At 42.2% G+C, this 14,441-nt stretch overlaps 1 protein-coding gene across 1 annotated transcript in view; it reads left to right on the top strand.

The window, feature by feature from the left end:
- Positions 1-5,572: 5,572 nt before the first annotated feature.
- The window catches only part of Rab8 (RAS oncogene family member Rab8), a 40,464-nt gene continuing 31,595 nt past the window's right edge, over positions 5,573-14,441 (top strand). The window contains exons 1-3 of the mRNA XM_045751537.2: positions 5,573-5,851; positions 8,144-8,324; positions 12,978-13,062. Of these exons, the coding sequence (XP_045607493.1) occupies positions 5,728-5,851; positions 8,144-8,324; positions 12,978-13,062 (390 nt within the window). The 5' untranslated portion in view covers positions 5,573-5,727. The remainder of the gene's footprint in view (positions 5,852-8,143; positions 8,325-12,977; positions 13,063-14,441) is intronic.

The raw sequence follows: 14,441 nt of genomic DNA, 5'->3' as shown, positions 1-14,441 counted from the left end.
TAATTGGTTGCCATAATCCTTGAATTCGAACGCGTATATAAATCCAAAGTTGCCACGCTAATTGTAAGTGACTCCTCGTCATCCTTGATTGCCCTCAGCTCCCCAAGGCATAACTGTGACGTGCTTATGTCTGAAACTAGAGACATATATAATAAAATAATCAATGATGGACTCAGAGTTTGTCTCCTGTGGATTCCTTCCCACATTGGCCTCCAAATGCATGATAGAAATCTCTAGCACCCCAGCACTGCCGGGAGGGTAAATATAAGGCAGAAAGGCTAGCTTCATTCTAGATTGTCAGATCCTACTCCCATACCTGGTTGATGGGAGTAGGGGTTCTGGGAGTTCTTCTACTCCCCAAGCCCGGCTCGAGGCCAGACTTGACTTGTGAGAGTTTGGTTCACCAGGCTGTTGCTTGGAGCGGCCCGCAGGCCCACATACCCACCACAGCCCGGTTGGTCCGGCACTCCTTGAAGGAAACAATCTAGTTTCCTCTTGAAGATGTCCACGGTTGTTCCTGTAATATTTCTGATGCTCGCTGGTAGGACGTTGAACAACCGTGGACCTCTGATGTTCATACAGTGTTCTCTGATTGTGCCCATGGCACCTCTGCTCTTCACTGGTTCTATTCTGCATTTTCTTCCATGTCGTTCACTCCAGTACGTTGTTATTTTACTGTGCAGATTTGGGACCTGTCCCTCAAGTATTTTCCATGTGTATATTATGTGGTATCTCTCTTGTCTCCTTTCTAGTGAGTACATTTGGAGAGCTTTGAGACGATCCCAATAATTTAGGTGCTTTATCTCGTCTATGCGTGCCGTATATGTTCTCTGTATTCCCTCAATTTCAGCAATCTCTCCTGCTCTGAAGGGGGAAGTGAGTACTGAGCAGTACTCAAGACGGGACAACACAAGTGATTTGAAGAGTACAACCATTGTGATGGGATCCCTGGACTTGAAGGTTCTCGTAATCCATCTGATCATTTTTCTGGCTGACGCAATACTTGCTTGGTTATGCTCCCTAAACGTTAGGTCGTCGGACATCATTATTCCCAAATCCTTGACATTCTGTTTTCCTACTATGGGCAGATTCGATTGTGTTTTGTACCCTGTGTTATGTTTAAGATCCTCATTTTGGCCGTATCTGAGTACCTGGAATTTATCACCGTTAAACATCATGTTATTTTCTGCTGCCTAATCGAAAACTTTGTTTATATCTGTTTGTAGTTTATCAATGTCTTCAGCACAGGTAATTTTCATGCTGATTTTTGTATCATCTGCAAAGGATGACACGAAGCTGTGACTTGTGTTTTTGTCTATATCTGATATAGACAAAATATTCTTTATTTCTTGAATTGCTTTCTGTTCTAGTTGCCTTTCTTCAGTCTGATAGGAGTGCTTCAGTCTCTGTTCTATTTCTTCAATCTCCTTGTTTAAATTATTTCTTCTCTGTATGGAGAGTCGTGTCTGCTTAAACATTTCCGTTAATTTCTTCCTCCTTTTGTAATGTCGTCCGCGTTCTCTTTCTACATTGGACCTCTTTCTGGCTTTCCTCAAAGAAACATGTTTCAGACAGACTTCATATGCTTCAGAAGTCAGTTTTTCTATTCATTGTGTAGGATTTTTATTTCTTAGAACATTTTCCCATTGAATGTTTGTAAGTTCCCTGTTTATTTTCTCCCAGTCTATCCTCTTATTATTAAAATTGAATTTATTGAATAGCCCTTCTCGCTTGTTGTTTCTCTTGGGCCTACTACCGTTATTAATGTTAGTTTGCACTTCAATGAGCTTGTGGTCCGAGTACGTAATGTCTGAGACAGTAATGTCTCTGATTAGCTCCTCATTGTTCGTGAATATCAGGTCCAGCGTGTTTTCGTTCCTAGTTGGTTCTGTAATCTGCTGACTGAGCGAGAATTTGTCACAGAATTTCAGTAGTTCTCTGACCTGTGTTTGGTTATTTCCAGGTTGACTTCCCGCTGTAATGTTATTGTTTACTATTCTCCATTTTAAACTGGGTAGATTGAAGTCTCCAAGGAAGATGATATCTGGTACTGGGTTTGCTAGGTTATCAAAGATATTCTCTATTTTGTGAATCTGTTCAGTGAATTCCTCAACTGTTGCATCTGGCGGTTTGTATATTAAAATAATAAGTAGATTCATATTTTCTACCTTGATTCCAAGTACCTCTACCACCTCATTGGACGAGTTCAGGGGCTCTGTGCATGCCAGCTCCTCTTTAATATACAGACCTACTCCACTAGACCTAATTACTCTGTCACATCTATATAGATTATAATTCGGGATCCAGATTTCACTATCCATGTGGTCTTTTGTGTGGGTTTCTGTAAATGCACCAAATATTGAGTTCGATTCTATTAGGAGGCCATTTATGAACTTAACTTTATTTCTTGATTTTGGTTTCAAGCCTTGTATGTTTGCAAATATGAATGATTTCCCACATTGCGTGTCACTTTTGGTGGGCTTTGGTAGTTCTCCTCCCACTCTACCCAGGTCCAGGGTGTGTTGTTTTGGAAGTGATTCGTCCAGTTTTGGTAGTAGGACGGGTGTTGTGTGGTGTAGTACCTGTGTGCGTGTTGATAATTTGTATTCCAGTCTTGTGGGTATCTCCCTCCCCCTCTGTAATCCTGTAGTGGTTCCATCTGACTTCCTCTCTCTTATATTTACTACTCTGTTTCTGCCTTCCTCTAAGAAATTTCCAGTAATGTCATATTGATCTTCCCGTCTATAACGCTGTGTACCTTTCATGTGGAATTCCGGACACTGAAGATTGTAGCATTTTTTGTCCCTAATTGAAAATTGACATAATTTAGGGTGAAAGTATCTACACCCTGTTCCAAAACGGCATGTACCCCTCGCCAACATGTTCCTTGCATTTTCGAGGATGCAGAAAATTGCAGTTTGCTCCTAGTTTTCCATATTTGCATATTCCTTTAGCGTAGAATTTGCAAATATGTTCCGGTTGTGCGTTTTTCAAGGTATTTATACCTGTGTCTGTCTTGTCTACCTCTTTATTGGAGCCATCTCAGTTTTTCGTCCCAATTCCTTCATTTATGCACTCTGTCTCACTGTTGCTCTCATTGTTTATATTACCTGGCTCTGTAATATTGCTGTTATTTTGTACCACAATACCCTCTTCCCCCACACTACTGCTGCGGTTCTCTAAACTATCTGTTCCTGAGTTTTGGTCGTTATCCAATGTTGTCTTTTCCCAGTCCGCATATATCACTGGTAGCCTGTCTGTGAATGATAATCTCTGTGACTCGGGAATGTTTTTCATCAGTTTAGTTATGTTCTCCAACATTAATCTGTCATCTTTGCAAACCCAGTAAATTCCTTGCCTTTTTGTGCATCCTGGAGATAATTCTGCACAGCCCAGGTGAAATCTTTTGTTCCAGATGCAACACTTTGCGCTGGTCCCCGGTCGGTACAGGTGACCTCTTGTTGTCCCAGGTTGATGTCACCAGTTTCCAGTTACTCGATTTATAACAATTCAATTCAATTTCTTTCTGTATTATGCACCCCATACCCATCCCGTGGGCGGTGGTGTAAAGGATTACAGAGGCACATAATTGGTTCAGGAACTGAACTCTCTAGTTCGTTTAGCTAAGCAAATAACAATGTTTGACGCTAGTTACAAAATTATCAATGTTGTATACACATGTACACACCCTCATACATACATGTACATATATATATACGTATACATATATACATACACATACATATCTAATCACCCACACAAATACACACATCAATAATCTTTGTGTCACAAGTGACACAAAGAGGTGTCACACTGACGCAAAGTATGTGAATAGTTCTGCTGACAGAGTTTACATTTAATCATGTGGCTGTGGTTCTTTTCCACAGCCCATAAAACGGAGGAACGGGTCCTGAAAGATATTGTCAGTAGAAACGTTATCCCTACAGACAAAAATCAGAAGATACAACTGACGATTTACTATAAAACCAGGAAAACGGCCAGCCCACTCATGAGAAACTCTCCAGACACAAAGCAGAACGCTTTAAAAGAGACCAACGTCGTCTATGCCTTCAAATGCCCTCTTGGGGACTGTAAGCCTCAAAAAACCCAGTATATAGGCAAGACAACAACATCTCTTTCCAGGCGTTTAACGATGCATAAGCAACAGCAGGGCTCCATTAAGGAACATATAATCTCTTCCCACAAACAAACCATCACCAGAGAAATCTTAGCAAACAACACAGAAATCATCGATAGATACAGCGATAGCAGGCGGCTTGACGTCTGCGAGGCACTACACATCAAGAAGTCAACACCAGCAATCAACAGCCAATTAATGCACAACTATATTCTACCCACTTCAAGACTCCGCTCCAATATAGAAGCATCAAGAAATATGGACCAATAGGCTTTCTACAATTACTTCCATTCAATACCCATTGTTTCGTGTTCTGTCTTGTGTTTGAATTTAATACCCATTCAATACCCATTGTTGAAAGTTTGTTTTCACCTCATCCACCTCACCCAAATGTAGATAAAAACTCGAAGATGTGTAAGCTCTATTCAGTTTCAGTTGTGTGTTTGTAAAACTAAAGTCTTTGAAAATGTAATAAGTTTTACGAAACCGCTCAAGTGTCGCGTCAGACTAGAAATAAAAATGAATTTTGGAGAATTGATCTTTGAATTACCATCAACAGTGAAAAGAAACGTAAGAAAGATAGAGAAAATTCGTGTTAGAATTATTAATCTTACTTTTTCGGTCATATTTAATAATATATGTCAACAGGAAAGACTGCTACCAAAATATACTAATATATATATATATATATATATATATATATATATATATATATATATATATATATATATATATATATATATATATATATATATATATATATATATATATATATATATATATATATATATATATATATATATATATATATATATATATATATATATATATATATATATATATATATATATATATATATATATATATATATATATATATATATATATATATATATATATATATATATATATATATATATATATATATATATATATATATATATATATATATATATATATATATATATATATATATATATATATATATATATATATATATATATATATATATATATATATATATATATATATATATATATATATATATATATATATATATATATATATATATATATATATATATATATATATATATATATATATATATATATATATATATATATATATATATATAATAATACATTAGGTAAAAGCTGATCTGGTAGTATTTTACCTAATATATACTTTTACTGATATTCTTATCAGTTTACACGCACACTCAATGGCAGAATATTTTATATATTATTTTTTAGTTCATTACAAACCAGACACCATTTCCCTATTACATATTGTTGGTAGGAAGGTGAAGGAAAACAAGATGTGGGTATGAGTGAGAGACGAGTTGTGAGGCGTGTGAAGCAGTGAGCTACTGGTGGAGGTGAGTCTTCATGTGACAACTAGTTAAAGAGTCCATTAATGTATAAGGTAGAGGAGGCGGGGAGGACGGGTGGTGTTGGGGGGCCGGGGAAGGGGATCCCGCCCCGCCTCACTCGCATCCAACCTGCCTCTGGAGGATCGTACAAGCTGCTCGCGCCTCTCCCGCCCACACTCCACTCCTCTATAGTCATCATATCAACAAATAAGCCGACGATGGCGAAAACTTACGACTATCTCTTTAAACTTTTATTAATTGGGGATTCCGGGGTCGGGAAGACATGCGTGCTCTTCAGATTTTCAGAGGACGCATTTAATTCGACGTTCATCTCGACTATAGGTAAGGATAAGAGCAGGGGAGGGAGTGAGGTCTGGAGGGAGTGTGGGTGGCTCAGAGGGCCTCTAGTCTGGTCCTCCACCCGACACCTGAGGTCAACCTCCTTCACTCAGGAAGGTCACAAGGGTGGTCTGGGTGGCTCAGAGGGCCTCTAGTCTGGTCCTCCACTCCACACCCGAGGTCAGCTTCCTTCACTCAGGAAGGTCACAAGGGTGGTCTGGGTGGCTCAGAGGGCCTCTAGCCTGGTCCTCCACTCCACACCCGAGGTCAGCTTCCTTCACTCAGGAAGGTCTCAAGGGTAGTCTGGGTGGCTCGGGGTCCATCTAGCCTGGACCTCTATTCCCCATCTGAGGTCAACAACACCTGTAACACAATATTTCACCTGAGCTGTACAGAATTACCTACACACTATGCAAACAGACAAGGTACATACTGGATTTGTCACAATGACAGACCATGATGGGAAAACATAACCAAACTAATGAATGACATTCCTGAAACATAAAGGTTAGCATTCACAGAAAAGCTACAAGCTATATATGCAGATTGTGCAAATAATATTGAACACTGAACAAAACTCTGGAACCGTTGGCCTAGAGATTCATTCACAATAACAGTGTGGAAGGACGTGATGCCGAGGTACACAAAATTAACGGGAGTATTGAAGAGCCAACCGGTAACATGACTAATGAGAGCAATGGTCAGAAAGAATGCAGAAATGACAGACATAAAAAAATGCAGATGACCCCAAAACAGAGGGCCAATGCAGGCATAGGTATAAATAACTGGGAAAAAATAACAAATGTAAATATTTGCACATATGATGCAAAAGGAATTGCTATCAATGCAAAATAATCGCAATTATTTATTTTACTCGTAATTATTGAATGGTGCTGTGGCCCTGACTTGTGCAGCTGTGCTGTGAGCTGGAGCTGCATGTGCCAGCTATGGTTGCTCTGGCACTACTGAGGCACTCACTGCCAGGAGGGATGCTGACTTTTTTTTTTTTCAAGATGGCCTCTGTTTACTGGAGTCCTGAGGAACAGGATGTGAGCCCCGTTGACCTGCAGATAATCAGCAGTTTTGAATCTTACGACATATAAATGTTCATCATATGTCAGGTGACGCCCCACCACACCCCGTATTATGTTGGGTCATGCAATGCCTATCTCTAGCAAACTTACCTCTCGAAGTGGCAGCTGCTTGAAAAGCTTATACATTAGAAGCTTAATCAATCAATGTGAAGACCCAGGGGGAACAAACAGCATAGGACTCAGGGTCGTAGGTGTCACCAACCCAACAGGCAACATGGCAGAGGTAGAAAGAATTACCAGTGTTTGGTAGCAAAGACGATGAGCACCCTTCAGGCTCGCACAAGACCATAGTTGGCTTGATGGGCTGGAGAAACTTTGCCAAAGAAACTGTGATGGGAAGGGGCAGCCGAACTCACCAGAGAAAATATATGTCAGTACTGGGGGGTGGGGTGGGGGAGCACTGCTAGTGGGAACTGGGAAGGAACTCAGGATGCATGCAACCTGAAGCACAACAAAGCCAGGGTCATGCAATAAGCCGGATAGTAAACACACACATGGAGCAAATATTAAATGTAGAACAGAGTACAGTACAAAGCACATGGGCTCCACAGGAACAAGTCCAAAGATGGCCAGCACTTGGCTTGAAGCTGAAGGGTTTGCCACGTCTGAAAGACCCGGAACAGTACTGTCCCGCAAGACATCAGCCAAAGCAATATGGCTGCGTGTGGAAGCCAGGCCACTTAGTGATGGTATTTGGTATTATGTGTTTTGGGCTAATTTTGAATATTTCTCTTGTTCTGTGTGAATCATGTGCAGTTATTTGATGTTTTCAAGGTGTTGGTCTTTGTTAACCCTCCAGTTCCCTGTGAAGCTTCACAGAGTTTCTGGATTCTTCCCGGTGTTGTGGAAAATTGTTACTTGCTCTCTGCACCTCTGTGAGGTGGGTCAGGTTTTAGCTCTGGTGCTCGGTAGGCCAAACAGAAGTCCCACTTGTGAAGTGACCCATTTGCATGGCGTTATCTCAGCAAAATAGCACAGGAAGCACAATAGCACCCTAGAAATAAATGCTTAAGAGTTGTCAGATTTCTTTCAATACTGTACCTGTAAAGCTCAAAATGTAGCTAAAATGCTTGGCTTTCTTGTGGTATAAAGAAAAAAAAGTTGTGTAATGTTTGTGAGAAAATTACTTGTAGTATAGTCTAAATTATTATATATTTTATTGAGCAAGAGTAATATTGGTTGTCTTTCATGTGTATTACAGGTATTGATTTCAAGATTCGAACTATTGAATTGGATGGGAAGAAGATCAAACTCCAGATATGGGACACAGCTGGCCAGGAACGTTTCCGAACTATCACCACTGCTTACTATCGAGGCGCCATGGGGATTATGCTTGTTTATGACATCACAAATGAGAAGAGCTTTGATAATATCAAAAACTGGTAAGGTGAAATATGGAGAACATTATAATAGTTTAGTAATTCATCATAATCATGATTAGTGTTGATTGTACTGTTATGGGTTAATGTTGCCTATGAGGGTCTTGGCCTCAGCTGCAGCAGCGGTGGCTGCACTCCCTAAGCAGTATGCCCCCTTTTCTTAGGAAGGCAGTGGCCACATTCTATGGCTCCTGGCTTGCACATAACAGGCTGAGTTGGCCCAGTCTTAGGATGCAGTGCAGGCAGAGCTCTCATTTCTGCCTCTTCGTTTACTGAAGATGTTGTGGCTTATGCTTTTTTCTCCTAAGGATGTTGTGGCTCAATTCATGTCATCTGTGGCGACTGCATGTAGACCTGTCTCGGATCATTTATTTGTTCATGGTAGTCGTTCTTGGGTCCCAAAGCTGTCAATAAAGCTAAGGTGAAGCCTGCTGTTGTTCGAGGTAGGTCATCTGTGGATACAGTGGTTGGGTCGCAAGTGCTTCCCTCAGCCAATCCCTCCTTGTCTGATCGGTGCTGTCCTTGCTTCTTTTGGAACTTCGGCTTTAGGGATTTGTACCGGTCCTTTCGTGGGTTGCCCATTGATGGGGTGGTTGGGGGGATGGGGAGAGGCTTGCTCAGTTTGCTAGTGCCTGGTCTCATGATTCATGGGTTTTTCAGGTCATTTTGTGCAGTCTGCAGTGGAGTTGGTCAGTCCCTCTTCCTTCAGGGGGTTTGGGCCTGTTGGGGCTGGCTTCCTCTCCTTGTCTTCCTCCCCCAGTCATTGTCTTCTTCGAGTCATCTCAGAGTGGTTGTCTTTGGGTGTAGTTGAAGTGTCTCTTTGTTGGATCTCCCACCTTTTTCTGCTCCTGAAACAGGATTTTCTGGACTTCAGTTTCATCCTTAATCTTTCCATGTTGAACCAATTCATTCCTTGCCCCCCCTTCCTTTTGGATGACCATGTTGCCCCTCCTTTTGGATGACTATCTTGTCCACAAGGCAGTTGCTTGGATGATCTTTCTGGGTCTCTGGGACATGTACTGTCACGTCCATGTACATCTGAGGTTCAGGGATTGGTTAGGTTTCGTAGTGGGGTGACACCACTTTTGGGTCCTCCGTTCAGGCTCAGTCGGGCTCCTCATATCTACGCACTTGGCTTGAGTCGTTGTGACCTGTCTTCATTTGCTTGGTGTTCGGGTGTTGGTCTACCTCGATGACTGATTGGTGTGGACTCCCAGCCAGTCCACATGTTTGTTAGCCAGGGATCTGGTTCTTTCCCAGCTTCCCGGGTTCGGGTTCCTGGTGAACTGGAGGAAGTCCCAGTTGGTTGCATCCAGGTTTGGACTTCGGCTGGGGCTTCGTTTGGGAGTCTCGGTCAGCATCGCTGTCTCTACCTCTGGCGGCTTTGGCCCAGCTGCAGCGCCACCACCTGTTAGTGTTGAGGGGGTGCCAAGTGACTCTGCAGTTGCTCGAGCAGCTGTGCGGGAGCCTTGACTTTTCCCTCATCATTTACCCTTTGGGCAGAGTTTGACTCTGGAGACTATTCTGGTATCCGTAGGGCAGCCCCTTTTGCCATGACTGTGATCACATGGGTACGGTCTCTAATGGCCCTTTGCTGGCTGCTGCATTACCGGTTTCCTCTTTGGGCTTTTCAGGGATTAGTTCCCTGGCGCCGTCCTCTGCCCTCGCTTGATGTCTTCACAGACACACCAATTCTCAGTTGGGGCTTTGTGACCAATGCTCACCAAGCTGGTCAGGGGCTATGGTGCCTTCTTCTTTGTCAGGCACACAGTATTGTGCGGGAGCTTGCAATTGTGTGGCATGCACTGTGGAGAGTTCGGATTTTGCCAGGCTCCATTCATACTGTCTCCCCATGGTTCAGTGTCTCAACCTTTTACTTCAGTCCCCTGCCTCTTTGGAGCTGAACTCTTCATGTAGCTCCTCAGCTGGGTTCTTGGGGTTTAGTTTTGCATGCTGTTCATGTCCAAAGAGTGTTCAGTGTTCTGGCTGAGAGTCTGTCCCAGTTCCTCCCTGTCTCCATGGAGTGGATTGTTTATGCTGCCGCCTCCTTGAGACTTTGCTGGACATTTCGGCTGTCATGACGTGGATCTCTCTTTCATCAGCAGCGTGGTTTCGGTGTCTTCCTCTTATGTGGCGCCATTTCCCGACTGTGAGGCCCTTGCGGTAGATGTCTTTGGGCTGGACTGGTCGATGTGAGGAGTTCCTGTACCTCTTTTCCCCAGTTTGGCTGTTGCTCTGGGTGTTGGAATGTTTGGAGTCCTACAAGGAGTGAGTGATCTTTTTGGCTCCTTAGTGGCCTGCCCAGTCTTGGTTTCAGGCACTGCTTGCTCAGTGTCTGAACCTGGCCATTTTTCTGTGGCTTTTCCTCTTTCAGAGGGTCAGCCAGGTGATGTACTTTGCTGGTTCGACCTTTTCCTCTGCTCTTCGTGTCTAGAGTTTTTTAAGCGGGTATATTGGCGAGTCGGTCGGCCGAGCGGACAGCACGCTGGACTTGTGATCCTGTGGTCCCGGGTTCGATCCCGGGCGCCGGCGAGAAACAATGGGCAGAGTTTCTTTCACCCTATGCCCCTGTTACCTAGCAGTAAAATAGGTACCTGGGTGTTGTCAGCTGTCACGGGCTGCTTCCTGGGGTGGAGGTCTTGTCGAGGACCGGGCCGCGGGGACACTAAAGCCCCGAAATCATCTCAAGATATTGCCATCTCTGCGGTGATCAGGTGGCTGGTTTGATGGTGTCTCACCTGTGGTCCTCAAGGCAGCAGTATGAGGTTTCATGGTGCACCTTTTGCCACTTTCTTCCCATCATTGCTGTTCTTCGGTGTCTGAATTGGTTGTTCTCTTTTCACTCTTGGCTTTTCCTTGATTGGCATCTTGTGCTGAATACTGTTGCCCTTGTATCATGCTGCATTGGTAGAGCTGCTCCAGCTTGCATTCGGGGTCAACACTACATTGGCTCTTTTTTGCAGGCTTTCTAGTGTGCTGTTTTACCTTTGGCCTGCATGTGTATCACCTGAGCTCTCTTATCCCTAGATTATGTTCTTTCTTTTGTCCACTTGATTTATGGTGTCCCCTTCTGTCCAGGATTATTTTATGAAGGAATTGTTCTGGATTTCCTGTACCTCCAGTTGACAGGTGGGAGTGCTTCATGCTCTCCTTTGGCGCTGGGTTATTTGTTCTTTTGGCCCTAGTGGATTGTTCATATGTTTGCAGCAGCAGCTTCTTTTCTGACAAAGAATGAATCTGTTGGCTTTTTGGGGGGGGGGGGGTCCTTTGGTTGTTGATGCTTGGTTGGTTTGGCCAGGGGTGTATCATATGTTGTGTCTGGGGTAGCTGTCTGCCTCTACCTTTGTTCCACTTCTGCTTTGGTGGACTCGTTGTTGGTTGATCTGGTTTCATTGGTCTCCTGTTCCAAGGCTTGCATTTCTCAGGTTGTTCACAGTGTTATCAAGTGTAGCCAACCTACAGGCTACCCATGATGTTTGCAAATATGCTGCTATGTTAGCTGTTTTTGCTAATATGTCCTGAGCTGATATTTGGGCATGGGTATTTTGGAGGCAGCCAGGTTTCTCATCAGTGTTCCTGGTCCTCTGTGCCTCTGTGTGGCTTTGGGTCATGTGTCATGGCTGTTTGTCTTTGTCGTGATACCTACGATGGTCCCTCTTCCCAGGTAAGTGTCCGTGTTTTTTTTTCCTCTGTGGGTATTTAGTTTCAGGGAGCCGTAAGAGGGCTTCCCAAAAAACCAGCATTACTTGTAATGAAACGTTAATATGTTTTTTTTTTTTTGGTGAGCCCCGGTGGCTCCCAGACACCCTCCCTTCTCTAGGGCGTTGGGAATTTGTTTTCATCAGTGAACTGAGGGTGGAGCAGCCGGTTGTCCCGGGCTGCCTCCCTCCTCCTCCTCCTCCATTGTATGGAGGGAGGGAGGGAGGGAGGGAGGGAGGGAGGGAGGGAGGGAGGGAGGGAGGGAGGGTGAATGAGCTTTCTCTAGTTGTGTGAATGTTTGATAATTTGTTTTCATTTTTTTTTTGTTTTCTTTCTTTATTATTTTCTACCACAGACGTGGCCACACATTTACAATGCTAACCAGCATATATACATTTTCTTCTGTCCTCCATGTACAGGGTTAGAGAAGTGTTAAACATATAGTTCAAAGACAAAGACAGTAAAAGTGTTAAAATTGTTAGGGGGAGTTCTTTTGGCATTTCTTGAGACTGCAGTCTCTCTTATAATCAGAAGTGATTTGTTTTACTTCACTTACATTCTGGGTGCCTTCCTCAGTGGTGGCAGACATGAATAAATTCATAGAAATTTTATCATAAGTGCCACTGCTCCTTGCATCTCTAGAAGGGGCCAGGTTTTGGCTCATGGTCCCCAGAAGGCCAAGTAGAACTCCACACCTGATGGCACCTAAGGTGTTTGGCACTTTTAACAGCACAGTAGCTTCATGGGGCTAAGGTAGCTCACGCAGAAAATGGCATTTCATTACATTCAACACTGGGGTCATGATGTGTTCATTCCGCATATTTTACATTTAACTCTTCCAATATTTTTAAGTGCAAGATAGAAACATAATTTAAAACTACCTCAGCCAATATGGTCTTTTTAATTCATAAATATATAATCTATAACACTGAGTTGATCCTGAATTAATCTTGGCAGGATACGGAACATAGAGGAACATGCATCAGCAGATGTAGAGAAGATGATTCTGGGAAATAAGTGTGATGTAAATGACAAGAGACAGGTGAGATAATTGGAGAGTTTTAATATCTGTATAATATACTGTAATATACAAGATAATTTTTTTATGTGAAATATTGTTGTGAGAATGATCCCTCACCAGCTTCCAGAGCTCTGGTGAGGGATCATTCTCAGCTCTCTCTGCCCATGAATAATGTCTTTCTGGTAAATCTTGTTGCATGCAAATTCTCAAACATTGAACTTAGGGTATACAGGAGAAATGGAAATGTATTCTAGAGGCCTTCCAAAGTCTACCTATTTCCACGTCTTTCTCAGTAAAGCACTCACCTTAACACTTTCGCACTCCAATGATGCCTATTAGCAGCATCCGTTTTTCTCCTGTGCCGTCTTGGATGACAACGTCCAGAGTCATCCATTAAAATATTTGTTAAAAATTTAAATTTTATCTGATCAATCTGGGAGTTGTTTCAAAATGAGCGCCTTTAGATTGCACACAATTTGATACCAAAATGAAAGAGACAACATGAAAATTGATGTCAGAACACTGGAAAGATATAAATAATTTTGTGGTGATGAGTGTCAAAAAGTTAACAAAAGTTAAAATATTTGTTAAAATTCCATTTATTGTTCTATTATTATGGACTAGTTTTAAAATACACGCTTTTTTATTGGGAACAATTTGATACCAAAATGAAGGACGTGACGCGAAAATTGATGCTAGAAAGATAATAAATGTCAGAAAGAAAATAAATACTTTTGTGGTTCAAATTTTTAAATATTTGCTAAAATTCCATTTATTTTTCTATTACTATGGGATTAGTTTTAAAATACGCGCCTTTATATTACGAACAATTTGATACCAAAATGAAAGACGAAACACGAAATTTAGTGTCAGAATACTGTAAATATATAAATAATTTTGTGGTGATGAGCGACCAAAATTTAAAATATTTGTTAAAATTCCATTTATTGTTCTATTATTATGGGACCAGTTTTAAAATACGCATCTTTTTATTGCAAACAATTTGATACTAAAATGAAGGACGTAGCACAAAAATTTATGTTATCAACCAGAACGAGTATACTGGTACAGTGGTACCTCGGAACACGAGTGTCCCTGTATGCGAGTTTTTCGGAATACGAGCCGGATTTCCTCGGAAAATGTGTCTCGGAAGGCGAGGGTTACCTAGGAACGCGAGTTTGTTGATAGGGTTCAGGCCGACCTAGCGCGTGGTGGTACGGCGATCGTCGCCCCTCCGCCCCTCAGTTTACCATTGTCTCCCGCCCAGTGACTATCCCTCCTGAATTCTTCACATGGATTTACAGTTTTATGTCGGTTTTTTGGCCATTTGAGCATAAAAGTTGTTATTATATATCTCGCCATGGGTCTCAAGAAAGCCATTGATAAGGTTCAACCTAAGA

The sequence above is a fragment of the Procambarus clarkii genome, chromosome 23 (genome assembly GCF_040958095.1).
Source record: "Procambarus clarkii isolate CNS0578487 chromosome 23, FALCON_Pclarkii_2.0, whole genome shotgun sequence".
Taxonomy (NCBI): domain Eukaryota; kingdom Metazoa; phylum Arthropoda; class Malacostraca; order Decapoda; family Cambaridae; genus Procambarus; species Procambarus clarkii.
Note: the sequence above shows the minus strand (reverse complement) of the source record. Positions and strands in the feature narration are given on the sequence as shown.